Source organism: Anopheles maculipalpis, chromosome 3RL (genome assembly GCF_943734695.1).
Source record: "Anopheles maculipalpis chromosome 3RL, idAnoMacuDA_375_x, whole genome shotgun sequence".
NCBI lineage: Eukaryota > Metazoa > Arthropoda > Insecta > Diptera > Culicidae > Anopheles > Anopheles maculipalpis.
This window is the reverse complement of record NC_064872.1, coordinates 20,911,141-20,931,819: the sequence shown is the minus strand read 5'-3', so window position 1 is coordinate 20,931,819 and position 20,679 is coordinate 20,911,141. Positions and strand designations below refer to the sequence as shown.

At 40.6% G+C, this 20,679-nt stretch overlaps 1 protein-coding gene across 1 annotated transcript in view; it reads right to left on the bottom strand.

The window, feature by feature from the left end:
• LOC126564029 (uncharacterized) overlaps nt 1–16,208 on the bottom strand; it is a 72,833-nt gene extending 56,625 nt beyond the window's left edge. The window contains exon 1 of the mRNA XM_050220932.1: nt 16,050–16,208. Coding sequence (XP_050076889.1) covers nt 16,050–16,208 — 159 coding nt within the window. The remainder of the gene's footprint in view (nt 1–16,049) is intronic.
• Between the last annotated feature and the right edge of the window lie 4,471 nt (nt 16,209–20,679).

Here is a 20,679-nt window from a genome sequence, read left to right as displayed (position 1 = left end):
TCCAGTTTTAAAGTACACGCAGCGCCAGTTTGAAGGACAGCCTCCGGGATCGGCGGCCCTGGGCTTGGTGATGGGCAAAAGTCAAGTCAGCTATTCAGCTTTCCGCTCAATTTTGTGCTGCAAATAGAAGGACCCTCTTCTCGCCTTCTAAATGGCCGAAAGCGATCGATGACGTAGCGATTTCATACGCATGAATGAAGCGTGTGGAACGCTGGCAAAGCGAGGACCTTCTTCAGCTTGTTTCGATGTTGTTGCTGACATCATGAAATCACTTATCATGTACCCGATAGCGTTGGCTGAGTCTGTGGCTAGTTATTCTTGAAAAGATAACCAGATCACGCGTAATCAATATCGTTTTCAACTGTATAAGATTAATTGTAGTTGATTTGTGAAGAAAGAGTTAAGAGCGACGCCAGAATGTATGCAATTGTTTGATTCCGTTGTTTTATGAGAGATGTAGAATAAATTATTTGAAGTTTAAACAAACCATTTGTCTGATTTGTACGATCAAAAAGTAAAACGATGCTTGCATTCGAGGCAATGAATTATTGCATTAAAAAAAATCTTGCTTATTTATCCTATAAATGTTCATTTAATGTTTACAAAGTATAAGAACTGAAACATAAAAACACATTACATTTTGTTTACATTACTCCTTTCTTGACCGCTGTCGATCGTTGCGACTCATAAACAATTGAATGTTTAACAACAATACATCCATTAATATTTGCAAACATTTACCATACTTGATCGCAGACATGCGATACGCGATGCCACAATTCATACGTTTTGTGAGGTTCCTCAGCTTCACAGCAGAGCCTCCGGGAAGTGCAAGAACTACTGCAGCGCTCATCCACCGATTTCCTCAAGTTCTAGGGTTGAATTAATCGTGCAAAAATTCAAACCGGGAGTTATCCGAGCCGTACCATCAAGTCAATCATTAATCTTTATTAAGTCAAGGCAGAATCGTTTCGCGAAGGTCACTTGGTGGAAGGAAATGAATGGACCACCAGGAAGCGAAGGAAACGAGTCGCGAACTACGGAAACACGGAAGGTACGCACCTGGTTGGGTGGAGTGAAATTAATAAAAGCATCCTGATGGATTTCTCCTTCCAGTAGATGAATGAAAGTGAAAAGAAGTGATTAATTTGGTAGGTTGCTTCACAATCAAGTGTTTTATAATTAATTGAGCTGCGATAGAGCGATGTAAGTTCTCTTGCCAGAAAAGTAAGCGATCGAAGAAACGGTCTTTTAGTTTTGGTTTTTGGACTTTAAAAGAAAAGGCTACCTGGAGCTCTATTTTCGTAACCTTTAATTTACCTGTCCCCAATGCCGGATGTAACCTAAAGCCAGTCTATTTGCGATACACAAAAAAAATACGGGGTGTATAAAACAACAAACAACTCATCTTCGCCCTCATAAAACACAACCACATCGTAGGGGCACATACAGCGTCACACGCTGGGAATGTCCAGGCACGAACGTCATAAAAGATCGGCCGACCATTTGAAAATGAAGGCGTTAGAACCGTTTTAAAGGGAATAATTCATACTTTTACGGGTCCGGCTTCATGGTGAACGTTGTAAAAACCGTTCCGGTGTGGTCCTTATGATTTGCTATGCCGTTTGCTTTGTTTTTGTTTTATTTTCTTGTCGGAATACATCCATTCCGGAATCTTGCTTGATGCTTCTTTGGCCTTTGGTCGGACATTTACGATGGTGGCAGACACACGTTTAAGCACAAATCGCGCTAGGAAGCGACATCATTCGGGCTGATGATGTACCATTAGAACAGGGTTAGATAATGGTAATAATATTAACGGCTTGATATGGAGGCTGTTGGGGGTGGATTTGATTTTTGTGAGACAAGATGGAGGACGTGTGTATGCGTGTGTGAGAGAGAGAGGGAAGTTTTTATGCTAAAATATGTAATTATTTGCACACTAGATGTGAGAGGTAGAGAATGGTGTTGTTAATATTGGTGGGCCAACGTTGTACAGTTGGTGAGTCTGGAATAGTATAACTGACAACGCATGGATTCAGCAACACACTCGGGTCTGAGTTAAATCCTTGTCTAGAGCACATCGCATATGAAGAAGGCACTAATTTTCATTGCAGAATAAAATATATATCACTTATTCGATGTTTAAGTCCTCTCATATCAATAGGGTTTTCCATCAGCAAGAATAGTAATAATAAAATAGGGATTATGAGGTTCTCCTCTCTCTATGTTTGTTAATATTTCAAACTTCTTTATTTGTGATGCTTTTGCGTAGATATTCTGTGCAGTATAAAAAGGTCTTCCAAGAATCAATCTTGACGCCTGATCTATTTGCTTTAAGTCTGAAAAATCTACATCCATACGCCACACGAGGAAGCAGAAACAGAAGCGCATCCCTAAATCAGGTCAATTATTGACCTCTGACACTCTGACACACGCGGGTTAGGGTACCATTCCTATCATCATGTCGAAAAACTGGTTCTTCCTCTCTAACGCTGTTTAGTTATGCTCTCAATCCATTCTACCACAGCTCAACAGCAACGCATCAGACAAACGCAAAGCTATTAAACATTGCACCCGTTGAGGGCGCGCATCGTTGCAGCGGAAAGCGAAAACAAATCTCATCATCCAGCAGCAAACCATATGTGTGTGTGTGTGTGTGTGTTTGCGCGCATTAGGGTAACCCTCTCAAGTTCATTTGAGGAAGTGGGAATCCCTTCCTACAGCGAAAAGGTCCTATAGAAGATCTATCCGCCAGTAATAGCAGACAACGTTCAGAAGTGCAACCGTACGAACACCAGCACGGCAAAGCAAAACGGAGGAAAAAAAATCTAACTCCATAAATTCTTCTTATCTCTGGCAGTTAATTTTTATGTATTTAGGTCAAAACGTTCGGCTGTAGTGGTGTAGTGAGCGGTCGGGCACTCAATACCCAACGCTATGCATCTGGACCCCGGCCAACGACAGAATCCATTTCCTAGATGCGTATTGACAGTTCGTGCATCCGGGCCTTGTTCATCCCATGAGCCCAACAACTAGACCAAATGGTAGTCGATTTTGCGTAGAGCTTGAGTTGGTTGAAGTATTTTGTCCTTCCCTGGCGACTAGCGAATGATAGTTGCGAGCAATGCGGCGCGAAATTCCACTGTCTTGAGGGTCCATTACCTAAGGACGTTTTTTGGAGTGAGTGTTTGTGAGCTGTTTAATAACCCAGCGACCAGGGAATTACAATTCTGATGAACTTACGGGCCATCAGTCAATTAGGTAAATCTTCTGGACCATTCACTGTGCAACATTTGCGCGAATTGGAAAGGCAGAAGCACTCACACACGGGTTCAAGATTATTGCACCCGATGCAGTTTGATTGCATCGGCTATTGCTGCTGGGTAGCCAGCCCGTGCTCGGTAGCTTCGGTAGCAGGAAGCGATGTCAACCGTAATCAATTTAGCGTACCGAGTAGGCGGAGTGCGCTACCTCACCCCCAACAGATAGCAAATCAATCAAATGGATGCATCAATGTAGAACTTCGCCGGTGGTCATTGCGTCGATCAAACTGCATCGAGCAAGTCGCGATCGGTGTTTTGCAATAAGGGGGTCATAAGGCACGAACGGCTAGCGGGTTGAGCTATTACTTCGATACCGTTAGCGAGCGCGAATAAATAAGCTTTATGGTTGTTTCGTGCCATCCGGTGAATATGATTTGATGTGTCTAGAGGCGCAGTTTTGCAGCCAGTCATCGAGACATGCAAATTGATGTTGCATTCGCAAATAGGAATGCATAAAACCGGCCGTTTTGTATTACGACTTTCAATTTACTTGCTGGTAGACGTTTTAATTGTGCTTTAATGTGTCAAGTATTTTTATGGTATGGTTGTGCTGCTTATTAAAGTCCCAAGGATACATTATGCAACGAATCAACGAGTTGAAGGTTTAATAAGCTTGTTTTTTTGTTTGCTGTATGAGGTTCCGGGATGATATAAACTATCATAAGATGCACAGCGCAGCGAAGAAAATGATGTTTGACGTCACGATAGAGTTGTCAGACGAGTTAATGCTACTGTTAGCTCTAGACCTTTAAACGAATAAACTATTCTGGAGGTGAAAGCATACAGTTTCAATCATTTATGAATATTAAGTGGGAAGACTTGTGGCGCCAGGCTCAAATCGATACATGAGATAACCTTCCTGGTCATATTTCGCTAGGTTGTTACCTAACCAAAGTTCATTACAAAGAACATGCTATGAAGTTATCACTGATAGGTGATTCAGATTCTTTATTGAATGTATTGGAGAAGTCAAGATGATTCTTTAACACTCTGCTGTATGCTGCACTGCTTTCTAGAAACAGTACAGGAAATTCATCTGGATGCTGAGCATTTCACGGTTATTTTTAGTTGTAAACGAAGGCCAGACTGTATTGCTATAAAATAAAATTAGCTACCTCAGAAATTGGAGTATTATCTCATAGATCAACTGATTTACAAATCAAATGCGCTTGTGAAGATGTCATATTTTTGTGTGCAATTTCAACGTAGTCCTGAACAGGATATGGCTTCACTTAAAACCTCTTCATAGATTTGAAGTTCATCAGGTCCCATAAAAATGGTGTGATTTTTTTATTTTGCTGGCTTGGAGACTGGTAGATGGATTTTTTGCTTGTTGTTTTGTCCGCTGCGAATTATTTACTTTTGTTCCTATGTTCACCAGAAGGTTTTGATCTGTGATCTAGCTAAAACGCCTTGCTAAAGTCATTAAGATCATCATAGTATCAAGAATTGTTTTGTGGAAGATCAGTGGTGTAAAACTCAGTTATAAAATGATTCACATCTTCTTCACAGATAACATGCGATTTATGAAGAGTCTGGATATCTGATAGATGTTTGGATGTTTGAGAGCAGTTTGACAATACCAGCAATAGCGATCACTTATCATTTTAAGGTGCATGCAATCGCTGAGGATTTTATAAGTCATATAAGAGAAGTATTTCTAAAAGACTCAAACATCATAAAGGTTGTCTAGCACTTGCGCCATGATTTGTCTTATGACCACATGAAATCAATCTCCAATTCAAGCACAGCCTTCTCTATTGACAAAATTACCTTAATAACCACTACTTAGGGGTTTTCCAATACAAATTTACCTTAGTAGTGGCTTATTTGGCAGATTTGTGTAGATTTTTTCAATAGGGTTTACTAATACTGAAGAATCCTTAACCCCCCTTACAAAGTTTTCCATTACTAAATCTCCATTCTGTTGCACGTTCAAAATTCATTGCTCTTCATCCCATTCCATTTTACGCTCGGATCTCATGCTGCTTTCCCTAGCATCTTGAATTGCATTCTATTCAGAAGAAAAGCATGCAACAAATTAAAGCGTGACATTATGGCGCTAATAGTGGCAAACGTACTTCAACCTCCATCGCTTCCTATCGTGCTGGACATTTATTTATGTACTAGAAGGTGGAGTGAAGTCAACGTAGACGCACCACACCGGGTTGCGAATACCGAAAGGGATATTCCCATCTCAAACATGACAACAAGATGCAATAAACTATGCAAATGCAAGCCACCAAGCAAGCGCGTGCGAGATAAATAAATTACCCCGCATTCGGACAGCTCCATCTTGACTGATTGTTCCGACTGAGGTCGTGGACGATTCGAAGGGCAGGAAAGGCAAGCATATGGGTGCGAAAAATAAAAAACGAACCGAAGAGGTTGTTTGCCGATGCTCTGATTGCAATCGTGATCGTCGAAGGTACGCATTCAATAAACGCATTCATCAGTGGCTTGCACGGATGTCGAACCGAACTGCCGCCTGATTGCCACGCCACGCCGGCGGTTCTACATTGTGTGCGATTAGTGTTGGTCGGATGGAAGTTCGAACGAAAGATCAACATGTCTTGAACGGGCGCACACCCTGGAGGATGAAGATTTTTATCGTCCATTAAAAGCAACCAATTGCTCTTGTACGACACAATTCATACGCACCTGCTTTTTTCGATTAAAAGTGTGTTCCTCATAAAGCTAGAAGCCGTGAGGTGGCAGCGTGAGAGTGAACACTATTTTTATAGCACGTTGTGAACAGAACAATAAATTTTAACTACATACTGTAATGGACAATATTTCGTGTCGACGTACCATAAATCACCCGAGGGTGGAAGTAGGAGATATAGTAGTGCTGTGTGTGTGAGGTTCTTGTACTTATATCATATTTTTATTTAGTTCAGCTTGGAAACATAATTAATTTAAATCCTATAAAGAAGTTTAGTAACTGCAATAGTGTTATAAAAATGTCTTAGAAGTTTGCACTAGCAATAAAAATCTCATCGTGAACAATTTATTTATATTCAGAGAATAAATAACTAAAACATCCCTAACCTAACTCAATCGCAACCATATTGTACACAACAAACATCCCGAAGCACCAGCTGGGGACAACAGCTTTTCGGCGAACGCCCCCAAACGACCATCGGTCAACGTTAGCCGTCGGTGTGTGCATGTAGCACCGGCATCCCATCCCATCTGTAGCAAAATTGATTTGTCGACGTCCTGGGAATGTTTACACCGCGCCAAAGTGCGGGGAACCTTTGCAATTCTCCATGCCACCTCCCCGCCCCAAACATCCCCAACGGCAATGATTTATGGGAACAAGCAGAATAGCGCGTTTTGCGTATTGAGATCTCTTCTGGTTTCGGTTTCTATGTTTCGCTGCTCCAATTGTCCAACCCATTGTGCTGTACGTAGTGGAACCGACCGTCCAGCGTTTGCAGAATGGCGAATCGAAACGATAAATATTTATTTCATTTCGCCCAGTGATTCCGCTGACGTGCGATGAATTTCTCAATGGGCATGTGGAGCCTGCGGAATCCCGCGATCGGTTCGCTGTGCACATATCCTTGATTGTCATTGTTGTTATAATTTATGTTGCTACTTTCTCGGGTGGGGGAGCTCTGCGGCGTGAGGGCGCTTCGTCTTGGATTGAATTAATAATCTTCTCCCAACCGTAAGCAAACATATCGCCGTCCTGGGCAGACTAATTGTCGGTTGATTAATCACTTCCCCGGGTGGAGCGCAGGCTGGCAGCAGCAGTGTGTTCTTGCTGGTCGATCATCTTCATCAGCGTCATGCGGCATCAGCAATCGGACTTGGATTTGGATTGACTGCGGGATGGATTGTTGGCTCAAGGAAGGCATCTGAAGGGTTCTGAAGCTGAATGAACTCAATCTATATTGACGCTTCTTAGGGAGCAGCATGCTCCATTCAAGAACCTTCTCTTTATCGACACTTTAACAAGAGGGAGCCAGTGAACCAGTTCGGTACTCGAACGGTTCGTCTCCAGGCTTAGCTTATCTACTGATCATCTACGAGCCTACAATCAATTGAAAGGCACTTAAATTTAAAATGCAGAATGCTTCATATTCTTTGCCCTTCGCCCATCTACTGCACAGATCCAGGAGTTTGCCAGCCATGCTCGTTGGTCCAAACGATGCAGACGGCCAACAAAAAAAAAAGCATTAAGACAGCATTCGCTGCTGCTGCCTTCCAGCACGCAACGTTCAATGGACACGCGTTCGTAATCAGCACAACAGCTTCAGCGACGCATTGCGCCTTGTCTAGGGCGCACGTTACTTTGCAGGCGACAGTGATCAATTGCAAATGAGGAAGAAACGCGTAGGGTGAAGAGCGCCCGGATGGTGCCGTGTCTGACAAATCAGCCCCACAGCGTACGCAGTAGTGTGTGTGCGCGCGCGCGAAGGAAAATAAAATATCCAAAGCGTGAGTAATGATGCAGCGAGGGAATTTAAAAACGCTAAATTTGCGGTACGTGTGGCTCGTTTGCAGGATGATTTATGGGTGGGCGCGAGCAAAACTAATGACAAAAAGAAGAAGCTATTTAAAGAAGAGCGTGCTGTGCTGCTCGTTTTTTATCCTCTCCAGTCCAATTGTTTAATGCATTATTGCATGTACGTTGTGTCTCGAGAAGAAACGAGATCATTTAATCTAGAAGAGAATAATGTTGTAGAACAGTCATGTAGGTTTTAATGGACTTATTGCGTTTTTCTACTAAAAACATGCATTTTATTTGCTCGGTCGGAGGTTGATATCGCATAGGGATAGGCGTCTTGGGATGCTGATTGGCAAGATAAAGTCATTAACATCAACGGCAATCAGGTGACAATTCTATATTCATTTTTTCTTTGCAACCCACAGCTATAATGGCAGCAAAAACGCTCTTTTATTATTAGTAAGAGTTGCGAGGTAAATGTTGAATGAGAGATTAAATAGACAGAAACTGGCTTCACTGATTATAAGATACGACAAACCATCATCATTATACATGTTTGTATGTAGCTGATTCAAAAACGCCTAAATATATACTAATTGCTTGATAAACGTTTATTTCTTCATTTGTTCCAGGTCACGCCGGTCATCTAATGGCTTCTAAGATTTGCTGATACCACGCATTTGGATAGTCAAATCCAGTACTCACTATCGTGAGAACGGTTCGGATGGGATTTTAACGACGATTTTGACGTGTGACGACTGGCACCGCTGTCGTCTTTTTCTACCGGACCGCCTCTCAAGTAGAGCCATTGTTACCATTAAATGTTACCATTTTGGGTAACATTTATTCGAAATTTTAGTTAGATATCACAAGCAATCGATTTGTTTGTGCTGTTTTCGATGTATTAATCTATTTTGTTTTTTTGATTTCAGATAAAAGAAACTTTTGATTCTTTGGAGAGGGTAATTCTCTGTTTTTTAAAGGCTCATTTATGTTGGGTCTTCCGCATAAAGGCTAACTGAAGTTATATTTTTCGGAAAGAGCCTATAACTTGTACTATTAATTCCCATGTAGATGAAGTTTGAATCAAGTCCTCCATTTATTCTACAAACAAACAATTCGTTTAAGCCCTCTATTATCCTTAAAACGTTCTATGCACGAAAAAAGTTATACTAAAAATGCACTTCAAACCACACTAATTTACCTTCAAAACATGCATTTAGTATCATCTGCCAAATGCTCCTCCCTGGCCATTCACAAAGCTTTTCGGACATTCACTCTTCGGAAGAATCTCTTTTTTTCTCCCGTCGGTAACATCTTGCAGCAGATCCACTAAAACCGGGCCGTTGTTTTGCCAACTGGTTCACTCCGTCCGCGTTGGACAGACAGATGGTTACCGGACGCTTAAAAACTACCATTTAATGGATTCCATTTCACCAGAATCCGGCCCGGCAGTGTTGATAGACCGGGCTCACGAGCAGGATTCATCATCGCCACTTGAACGGCAAAACCCATTTCGGTAAATTCCCGGCGTCTGCCGTTGATGGTGAGCGATTAGGGGTTTGCGACGATGCGTTGAAAACCGGGCACGCGCATTTTCCATCCAAAAGGGAAAGGAGGAGGGGGGTATGGGTGTTTGTAAGAAAGAAGGATGGTGAAAAATTTATCAACCAAACAGGCCTTTTCCGAGTTGTTCATCGGTGCAAATGAATTTTCAACCATCGTCGCGAGCATCATCATCGTCGCGACGGTTATCAACCTCGAAGTGGAGCAATCATCACCAACGCTCTAAAATGTTTGTGAGTGTTTTTCGCAAACATTTTGCTCGATGGGAAAAGCACTTTCCCTTCACTAAACCATTAGTGCTCAGTAAAATCCTTTTGGAGAGTGTTTTGGTGAAGAAGCGATGATACGGGCAGTGATAGGTTGAGCTCAACTCTGGGGGATATCTACCTTTTCATGGAAATATTATCACTCTCAAAAGCTGGGTCTAACCGGTCGTATCGAACAAATTTACGAACATTTACTTGGCTCAGCGTTGAGTGAAGGGAAATTTCTAATTTACTTAATTAATTGGGTTGGTGAGTAGGTTAATCGGCTTGCAGTTGGTTGTACAAAGATTGATGTCTTGAGGCTCATCGATCAAAGTGTTGCCGGAATTTGAAGAACGTTTTTGCTTTTAAGTCAAAACGAATAGAATTTTTTAAATTCTTAGACTTTTCTCTTATTAAACTCTATTTAATTGCTGAGAAAATATATTCTCCTTCAAACAAAGTGAGCAAATATTTGATCACACTTGGAGCAGAGAAGTATTCGACCGGAATTCCAACTACTTGAAATTACTTTACCTCTAACCTAGCACCAATAGTAGAAGGAAACATAAATTTTCCGCACTGTTTAACCGTGTCCAGACACACTCTTAGACACACTCTTAGACGCTGTGCCAGGATATTCTCCCTGTGCGGCGACCCATACATTCGTCCTGTGCGATAAATAAACTTTACCGTTGGTTTGACTCAAACGTTGAGTGAAAATAAATTACTCCTCCATTACTGCTCCCTTCTGCATTTTCAACATCCTCGGGAGGCGATCGTGAATTCGAAGGATGCGCTAGAGCAGCATCTCTCCTACCCGTGAGATACGAAAAGGGAAGAAAGCAGACCGAGCACGGATGCACTTTTCCCAGACTGTATATTGTGTAATTTGTTTACCTCTTAGCATAAGGCACCAGTAGTGCGGTCCTTGTGTGTGTGTGTGTGTCTGTTTGGAATTTTCTTATAACTTACTCGTCAGCACGCAAATCAAGCGATCCTTTGGTGGTGGCGTGTCACTTGAGCACATTGTGCTAGTGCGCGACAGGAGGTCATACGCGCCCGAAAAGGGCATTCGTTTCGAGCGCCAGAAATTGAATTGAATGTGTGCACTTTGCTAGCGTTTATGCAAACACGCAATGTGTACGCGCTCTTTGTCTTGTCTAGCTGATGATGGCATATGGCATGAAAATAGACCGATGCTTAGACGAACACCATGTCAGAAATGGTGAAGAGTAGAGGTCTTTCCAGTAGTCCAAAAGTGGCTGTCTAATGCAATTTATCATACTGGTTGGTTCTACTGATTGGTGTGCAGCAATCAACTAATTGCATTACTTAGACAAATTGATGATTTTAGCATGCTTTAGAGAAAGAGAGAGTGTGCTCTAGCTCAGTTTGGGTTCGTTTGTGTGGTATCTGTAAGAAGACTTGATATTTTTTAAAGAAAAACGCTAGAAAAACGAAAAAATTTTGAACGAAACTGATGTTATAAAATAAAATATTAACCAGAAGAATAAAAAAAATAGAATAAACAATATATTTAAACAATACGGCACTGGACCGTCATAATTAATTATAAATAAATAAAAAACAATATATTTTTTTAAAATACTCAGAAAACAGAGATAATAAAACGTAGTTACCAAAATTCTCAAATAAAGACAGTGGATTAGAATACACTTCAAATTGCCAAAATAAATAATAATTGGAAAGATAGGAACAAAAAATATCTCTATATAGTAGAATAGAATGAAGAAAAAAGTATAAGATAGATAGAAAGAAGATAAAAAATAGATAGTAGATGAAGAAAACCAGAATATACTGCAGAAGAAGAGTTCTAAAGGTGAAGAAATACTAAAAGTATAATTTAAGGGGTAGTAAACGACATCTTTTATCTACCGACGATCATTACAGCCTTAATAAATGCTCTTACCCGCCATTAAGCAAACATCATACCTTCACCATTCGCCTTTTTTCCTGTGGCTATCAGTATTCCTATCGCGGATAAAAGGTCATTTTTAATTATCACAAGATAAATGTGCATCCCTTTTTTATGGAGGTAGTTTTACCTGGTAGAATATTTTCTTATACTTAAGCGAAAAGTGAAATTACATTAGGATGAATCATTGCTTCCTTCCTCAGTAAGCACAACCTGTGCTGCTGACTTTGAGCAATGTCTCGTCATGCTTTTTGACACATAAATTATACAAAAAAACGCACGCTGGTGCTGAGGCTCAATAAACATAAACCCGAACCGAGCCGAAACACTGGACCAACCTGACAGGTAACAAATTGTCACGCCGTTGCAGTTCGTGATGCAATTTCTTTCAAGTCCAATCCATCATAAATCATCTTCTCACGTGCGAAATCAGTTTAACGCTTCACGAGGTGCTAATCACTCACGCCCGGGGACGAGACTTCGCATCGAGTAGGGTGGTACGCTGCAGCGAGGCAGACATCAGTGCAGACACACTGCAGACATGCAGAGTTGCAAATGGTAAACGATCGCCTTGTTAAGTATCGTTTTCAATTAAAACGTCCATTAACTTCGTTCTCACCTTGGGAGCTCAGGGGACGGTGAGTCCATTTAGTAAGCGTAACGAACAACTCAACGCATTGGATCGCCGCTCTGAGAGCATTACATCTAAGGTAATCCGTTTAAAAAGAGACACCTTGTTGTTTGTGGTGTAGATGTAAATGCAGAGAAAAAAAAACATTTGCTTTCATATACTTCCTGATTTAAAGAGCTACATCGATGACATATTTTAAATAAAACATAACATGCCCCTCTTTGGAAACGATTGATACACTCGTTTCTTTTAAAGTCTTTTATACTGCTTACCTTCAATAAAGTCCATCGCGAGCCGTACCGCTCATTGAATTAATTTATACCATTTGATTTATTTCATTTTGCACATTACTAACCCAGAAGTGGCAACAAAACGCTGCACTCAATCATAAAGCCGACGTCATTCTTAAGTACCACCATTAATTAGGGTTGATTTATCGTGTCGTATCGTGGCGTTTATCCGGAGCATTTTACTTATCGGTGGAATTTGTTACATTGCTAGAAAGCATTCTACCGGCTACATTGCTACCCTATACAGCACACAGTAAAACACAAGCAGGAGCTGAGGTTGAAGTGGATGCCCAGTATCGGTAATTATAAAAAAGCGATCGGCGACCATCTGCACTGGGATCAGTGGGTGGTGCTCTGTTCAGAAACAGTCCGATAGCAGAAGGGAGCCGTGTTTAGTTGGAAAATAAATGTACCACTTAGACAACTATTTTTCCTTTCTTTCGCTTTGGTCCATGGAGAGACATCCAGGGGTAAAAGGGTAAATCTGTTAGATAAGAATGCTCTTAATACCATGTGTACCAATCCAATACAATGCTAGAAGAAAAGAGGAGAAAACTTTCCCATTTGATATTGTCCAAAAATTGGATTTGGGGAGTAGTTTGAGGTACTTAATAGCAAACTCTACAAGTTCTTTAACGAAAAAATAGAACACGACCGCATAGAAATTCTGCTTGCATGTTCATAGGATCGTTTTGCTAGAAAGGAGAAGGAGAACCTTACTTATTAGTCCTCTAGCGTCACTCATGAGAGGTTGGATCGATAGCCGTGTACGATAATGAAGAGGTGAATCTGGGGCATGCTCACACGACCTTTATGGGTTCAAGTCTAGAAAAAACCTTTGTTCTTTTAAGCTACTTTTCAGTGAGTTTTCAATTATAAAGTATTTCTTTGACTGCATGAATCTAAACGAAGTGATACGGCCAGGCCGTCGTCTATTATGCTATGTTGATATAAAATAATAAAATTATAAGCTAAAGCCGCTAAGAGTAAACTCAAAACGAATTGAATATTGAAATCAAAACGAATTGATGCCAAATTTTCGATTTTTTTTCAGACTCAAACTTCAAAACTTTTACACTTCTAATTAGCTACTTTCTTTTTCTTTTCTCACCTCTTTATCCCTTTGCTGAATGCGAATTCAAAGCACCCACATCCATATGAATTAATCGCATTTTCCCGCATCTCATCTATTGACGGCAAAAGTTTCACTTGTGTATAGATCCTGCAAGAAAGCTTTACTTCGCGCATTTGTTCACCCAAACAAAAAGAAACACAAACAGAAGCCCCCAATGCCGGTCTTTTGTGATTCACGCAGTACAGTACAGCCTTTAATCTGTGCTATAATTGGCGAAATCGGCATCAACTTCCCAGACGGAGTGCGTTCAAATCCTTTGTCCTAGGCTGGTTATGGCTGACTTGAATCTTGAAGCAGGATTTACTCCGGCCTCTAATCTAATCATTCTTTTGCCCCGAACACGTCACATCAGATACAGACCCGGACACTCATGTAATGGATCTCGAAAAGCGAAAAGCTCTTCATGTTCAGCACCAGCAATGGAATGGGGGTTTTGTTGATGTAGAGTTTCCCTCAGATTGCGACGGAAATGTTCCAGATCAGGTCAGCAGTCAGCTTATGATAATTTCATACGAAAACGTCTGTATAAAATAGGACGTACCGCCTTTTGCGCCTGCTATTTATTTGAGGAAACCTTCCGTATTATCAGAATCGAGTGGAGAAAAGATGCTGGATTTACTTTCCCATTTTCACACATGTTCGGCCAAAAAGGTTTTGGTGTACGGTAAGCTGTTACTTCGCTCAGAAGCCTCCCCCCCCCCCCCCTTCCTCCCCCTCTTTTAGCATGTGTGACTATTTGTGTGTGGCCACTTTTCACGTAGGCCATTTTCGGAAAAGGATCAAAATGCTCATAACATGCCAAAAAGAATTTACTGATGCTGGGCATCGGCCAGAGTGGACTGATTTCTGGAAAGAAACGTTTTCCATTTCTGTACCAGACCGTCGGGTCTCGGGTGTTTCTGGTGGTACCGGCTGCATGGGTGCTTCTAATATTTTCATGGTTATTAATAGATTATTAAAGAAAAAGCTTGCAGCTGGTGCCGGGTTTTCCCGCCAAACGTTTGACCCTGTACAAGGGCTCCGCATACAAATGTGAAGGAACCATTTCGTTCTTTCTGTTTCCTAAGCATAACTCACCGGGATGAAAGTATTCTGTCACCTAGGAAGCGAGGTTTAATATTATGCTTTTGTCCTTTTAAAAAAATGTATTTGGCTGTTGAAAAGGACACCTTTACGTTCCAGTGTGGTTAGAATACATAGGAAACCCTCTCCTCTTCTCGAAGGCGTTCTCAGAGTGAAAATAGTTGGATTAGGCTTGAACCGTGACACATTTGACATGATCCACACAAAAGAAGCTTTTATTTTAGGAGACCTGAAAGGGTGCTTACTGAACCTTCTTGAGTGTGTATCGTGACTGGGATGTCATCAAGGAAAAGTGCCATTGTTTAGCATGAATGTTAATTTCATTAACTCATGTTGAATATTTTACTGGACCTTCGAAAAGGAATCAAGAAAATTACGATGCATTATTATGTAAATCGAATTAATTTAGTTTTGTTTAAAATTTGAATCTTGTTTATGGCTTATGTGCCTTAGTGTTTTAAAATGCTATAAAAATTATTAATCTTCAATTTCAATGCAATTGAAAATAGTATATTCATAATGTTATTAGTGTTAAATCCATAAAATTTCGATGATGGTTCAAACATACTTTTATCAATAATTAATTAAAACTATCATAAGCACAATACTGTGTAATACTAAACGCTCTTGCTGCTGTCGTCATGCATCAACCGCATACACGAAAGAAAAAATCACTGACAAACACTATGAGCTCCTATCTTCCAATCTGTTGAAGGCTTTTATATAGCAACGGCCAGAAAAAACAGCACAAAAATGGTTTGCGGCGCTACAAACACCTTTCGATAGGGAGGTTTTCCTTTTTTTTGTTGTTGCTTGTCGCTATAATTTATGTGACAAGATTGCAACGAGCATAAAACGATAATTTATTAATTGGTTCGAGTGAGCACACCACTTCACCACCAAGAAGCGAAGAAGAGTGTTCACTTTCGGGGTGAAAGTGTGGCACGACCGTGTGTGAAGAAGTGTGCTTAGAAGTGTGATCATGCTACTAGAGCTAAATGATTCGCGCCATGTACCCGTTTGTAGTGGTTGTTTGCTCAGTGTCAGTGCACATAACGCGTATAATTTATGTTGCATACCGTTTTGTTACAACACCGGCACATCGTTTTCCTGTCGATGAGGTTTGTGCAGTGTGCCGCCGGCGGGAGGAAAACGAAAAACACGATCATGCGTTCGAAATGCGTTATTAATTGCGCTCGGTGGCGATTGGTGATCGCGATAGAGGGTGAAAGTGTTAGGCTTCAATCGACTTTAAATAACACCTTACGGGAAAACTTTGCTGAGGAAGGGAGGGAAACATTTGTAACACTTGCGAAACACTGTTTAGTACGTATGATTGATGGATTAAAAGTTACTATAAAAGGAAATCACTTACCATAAACTTGCCGCTCGTAGCGATCGCTGCCATCGTGTCCAGTCCGGCGCCCATCTTGCATTGCTTCTTCAGCCCCAGCAAATGATCCGTTCGTGCTGGTTCCATCGTGCTGGTGCGTCGTCGGTCCGCTATCGCCAGCGTAGCGGAGGTAGCAAACATTGGCAGAATTATTATTGGAAAATCGTGGCGAGGTGAGATGACGGTTGGTACGGTGAAGGACTCGGACACCCTCGTTCGTTTTCGTTGCACTTTATTCACAACCTTTCGTTAATAAAATAAGGGCGTGAAAGCGTATGATCGAAACCGAAATCGATTGCCCAACTGACACACTCGTAATGCACTAGTTTCATCGATGGTAAAGCGATAGTGTTCATTCTCCCGGGGAGCTACTGGCACGCGTGCACTATCTTACGATCCAGGGGTACATTATAGATGGAAAAGAAAAGTTTAAAAAATCACAGCACATTCAGCGGTTGTTTGCACACTTTACGACCCCAAAATCATGTCCTTCCGGTTGGGTGATAAAAACGGGCAAAAAGCAACGTATTGGCGAGTGGAGTTGGGATCGAAGCTGCATGTAAGTATGTCGCGATCGGGAACACTATCACTTCACGAGGTACAGCGAACGGCAGATGATGGGATTTTATATTTTACATCCTTCAGCACGACAGACCAAGCCACACTACGCTTGGGAGCCTCAACCGTTCCATTCGGATGCTTTATCGCTTTTTTTTTTTGTATTTTCGGGTGAAAGAATATCACATTTTCACAGCTTTTGTTAGAACTTTCACTCTCTTATTCTTGCGAATGGACCGGTTTTAGCCTATCGATGCTATGTGCCACACATTTCCACTATCACGCACACACTGACCTGATGTACTAGCTGTGGAGTAGGAAGTAAATATAATTTTATAGCAACACTTACTTAAATGAATCAATGCATTTCGCTTCAATAACGCACACCCATACAAGATTTACACTTAAGCACGAAGGAAACAGTTCACCACAAAAAAGGCAAGCAAAGGAAAGGTCGCAGCAACTTTTCCATTTCTGCAGCCAACTCCCAGTATTGTTGAACTTTATGGCGAGCTGTGCAAATGTACAAGCTCTGGTGCTGCTGTGTTGCTGTGCTGGATGATGCTGCTCGGTTCCAAATTTTGCAGTGTATTGATTTTCCCACCATCGGACTGCGACACTTTACACCCGGAGCAGCGAGTCACACCGAGGTGCGCCTTCGAGAAAACAAGAACGATTGGAAAACATTTTCCCTTCATGCTTCTTGCTGCAGTTTCTTAGTTGTGCTGGTGTTTTTGTTTTATGGCATACGTACCGCATGAAGCCTTAGGAGAGTTTTAAAAAACATATTTCCACTTACAAGCGTCAGAAGCCTGTTCGTGGCTGTGTATCATTTTCATAACTTTATACACTGTGGGTTGTTTGTTTTACCCACCGTCTTGTACAGGTTTTCCTTTTTTTTGTCACTCTTCGTTCCAGCTCATTTTCTTTGGCTCGATAACTTTGCTTTCGCTTTTCATTTTGCAAATAACTTTCTAGATTCTGGAGAAGAAGAAAAAAAGCCAACAGACAGCCGCGTTCAAACAAAATTGGAGAAACCTCACTAGTGGGAAAAAAACTATCTGATTACTTCTACTGATCTCCTTTTTTTGTGTTTTTGGTGCTTTGTTGTGGTGCTCGTAGTTTCAGTCTGGTTTTTTTTTTCATTTTTTTTTCGTTCGAGACACTGTCATCGAGACTTCAATTTAAGGTTCGTTCTCATTGCCGTTGTGACCGGCTCCGGTTCAAGGTCTGCCGAAGGTCAAAAATAGGTAAATCTTCATTAGCATCGAAATAGATCCTTAGTTCTTATCTTGTGCTTTACCATCGAGCGCCTGTCGATCCTTACTGGATATAGTGGACAGCTTCTTTTACTGCCGCAGGGCAAAATCTAGTTTAGACAACGTTCAACTTTTTTCTTTTACTTTTAGAAAGTGTATCGAAAAAAAAGGAAAGTTGAGCGACAGGACAATCTTAAACATTGATGAAGTGAAAGTGTAAGGTTCTTTGCTCTCTCCCTGCTGAAAAAAAATGGTTGCAGTGGCGAAAGATGAACCAGCCAGTGTGTATTTTGTTTGATCTTTTCGTTTCAACGGAAAAACACACAGGCAGGGGCGCCATCCATAATTCTTTAGTTCGGTCAAATTGGCTTTTCCTTCGGTATGATTGAACCATTCTAAAAATAGCATCTGTTATCTACAGGACGAAAGTAATAAAGATAATGACTCTAGAAGTACTGTAGAGGGCATAAGAATTCATTACAGAAATTCTTAACAGATTTTTTTTTATTATTGTTAAAATATACTGAAGATTTATATTTTGTAATTTATACATCTAGATAGTTTGGTGAAATCGATTGTTTTCTAACAGAATGTGTCTAATTTAATTCATTATTCGAGTGTATGACTTGAGATTGGACCATCAAATTGCACACTAATTGCATACTTTCAGGCGCTTATTTAAGCTGTAATTTGATTAGAATGAGGGTCTTTACACGAAATTCTCACCGTGAATCGAGTACGTTGTACAATTAATTTAATACGTAAATCGAATACGCTGTACAATTTAATACGTTGTACATTGCTATTTAATTTAATTTAATTAAATTGATTTTTTAATTAATAAAGTCAATGCATCAAACAATAGCAGAGTAAGCGCAGTATTTTTTAGGTTAAGACAAAAACAAAAGATTCGTAAGAAGCGCTTGCCGCATAATTTTAGACTTGAAAAAAAAAAATTTTGCTGAAAAATTCTTCATCAAATTGCTTAGTTCAAAGCTTTGAGCCAGTTTGCTCAGTTGAATTGTTGAGCGTAAACGAAGCTTGTGTAAACGATTTAGCTTGCGCAAGCCAAAAAATTTGGCTCGAGCAAAATCTGTCTTGGACAGATATTTGCCTTGAGTTGGAGCTTGGCTTGAGTTGGAGCTTGGCCGTTCAAGTCAACCTCACATTCTGTTATGTTCCGGAGTGCTTATCACATGGAGTGTGATCACTCTTAAGGACTCTTAAGGATTAACTTTACTAAATCAGTTTGTGCAAACCTTTGGATGCATAAAACATTGTGCAAACGTGATGAGTGTATTAAGACGTTGTTCAGTTCATTTTGCACAAAACGGCATGTGCTCTAAAATAACTTATTTTAGAGACGTAATGGACTCCAATTTCATACTTTGAGGTTCTTAAATAAAACGAATCAACAAATCAATAAATTATTGAAGAAACAAAAATCATATTTGTTATTTTTACACTTAAGTAACGCTACATAAACTTTAACATAATATTCTTCAACACAAAAGCCACCATTTTTACCATTTGAATTTGAATTGTAATATCACGCCTTCTGTCCCAAGCAGTACCGTTTAGAGCACTGTACATTAAAATTCAATACTCAAAAGCAGAAAATTCTTACGACTGTTTCTCTTCGCTTCACACCCATTTGCTTTCCACGTATAACGTTTAGGTGCGTTCGTTCAATTGCAGTGACAACAATCGGACGGCTCAAAAAACTCGTTTCATTCGTCCATCCTACGCTTCCGTTGAAACACAAAAACTCGCTGCAAACCGACCGAACGCGAGTCGCGGCAATTTTAAAGCTTTCATCGGTATAATTGAATCGATCGATTTGACTGGCGTCTGGTGCAAGCGCAATTTTAGCAATTATGAAATTCTTTTTCACTACCCCGTGCAAGCCGAACTGATCGACGGGACGAGTCAAAGGCCCCATTCCTATGTCCTTATCCAGTATCGAAACAGAGCTATATTTTAATTACTACACTGCACTTTACTGCAGTGCATTACTGCCGCTGTTGCTGCTGGGGCGCTCATTAGTACCGTAGGTTGCAGTTTTATTTGCTTTGCATTGCTTTATTTGCAGTGCTCCCAATGGGGGCGATTGAATATCCGGGGATGATAAATGTGAATGTACCTTTTACGATACAGTGTGCAAATAAAACGGTGCAAGCATTGTGCAAAAGGTAGGATGCGAGAAGTAAATTGTTTGTTAAAACATCATCCCATTTATGGCTGAATCATTCTACGAGGGAAATAATAATTTGCGTCTAGAATCGTAAAACGCTAATGATTTAATTAAAGGAATCTGAACTCATAAAATCTTTTATTTATTTTTGAATAAAATTAACTATGCCGCTCACTTATTAATTCAAACGAACAATGTTGCAAGCTGGTGAACAAATATTTCCTCCATAAAGTGTTTCATCGATTGCTTTCCAATAACTTCTATTAATTAGATAATAGTTCCCCGTCAATTTCAATCACGCACGATAATGGTAATGCTCGCCGAAGGTGTGGACAAACACATCCCATAAAATGCCCAATCGATTAGCGTTTAACTGTACACACAGCGTGGTTTGTTGCGAAATCGTTTGAATCCGTTATCCGTTGAGTTAAAAAATGGTTTAACGCTTGTTTGCATTACGCCATCGCTAAAGGCGATCGGGGAAGGAAGGACCATCTTGGCTACCACCAGCGAAAGAAAAGTGGCATTTGCCACCGAGCGTAATACGTTCAATTTTTACCGCTAAGCCCTTCGTATGTGGAACCCCTATTGATCATAAAAC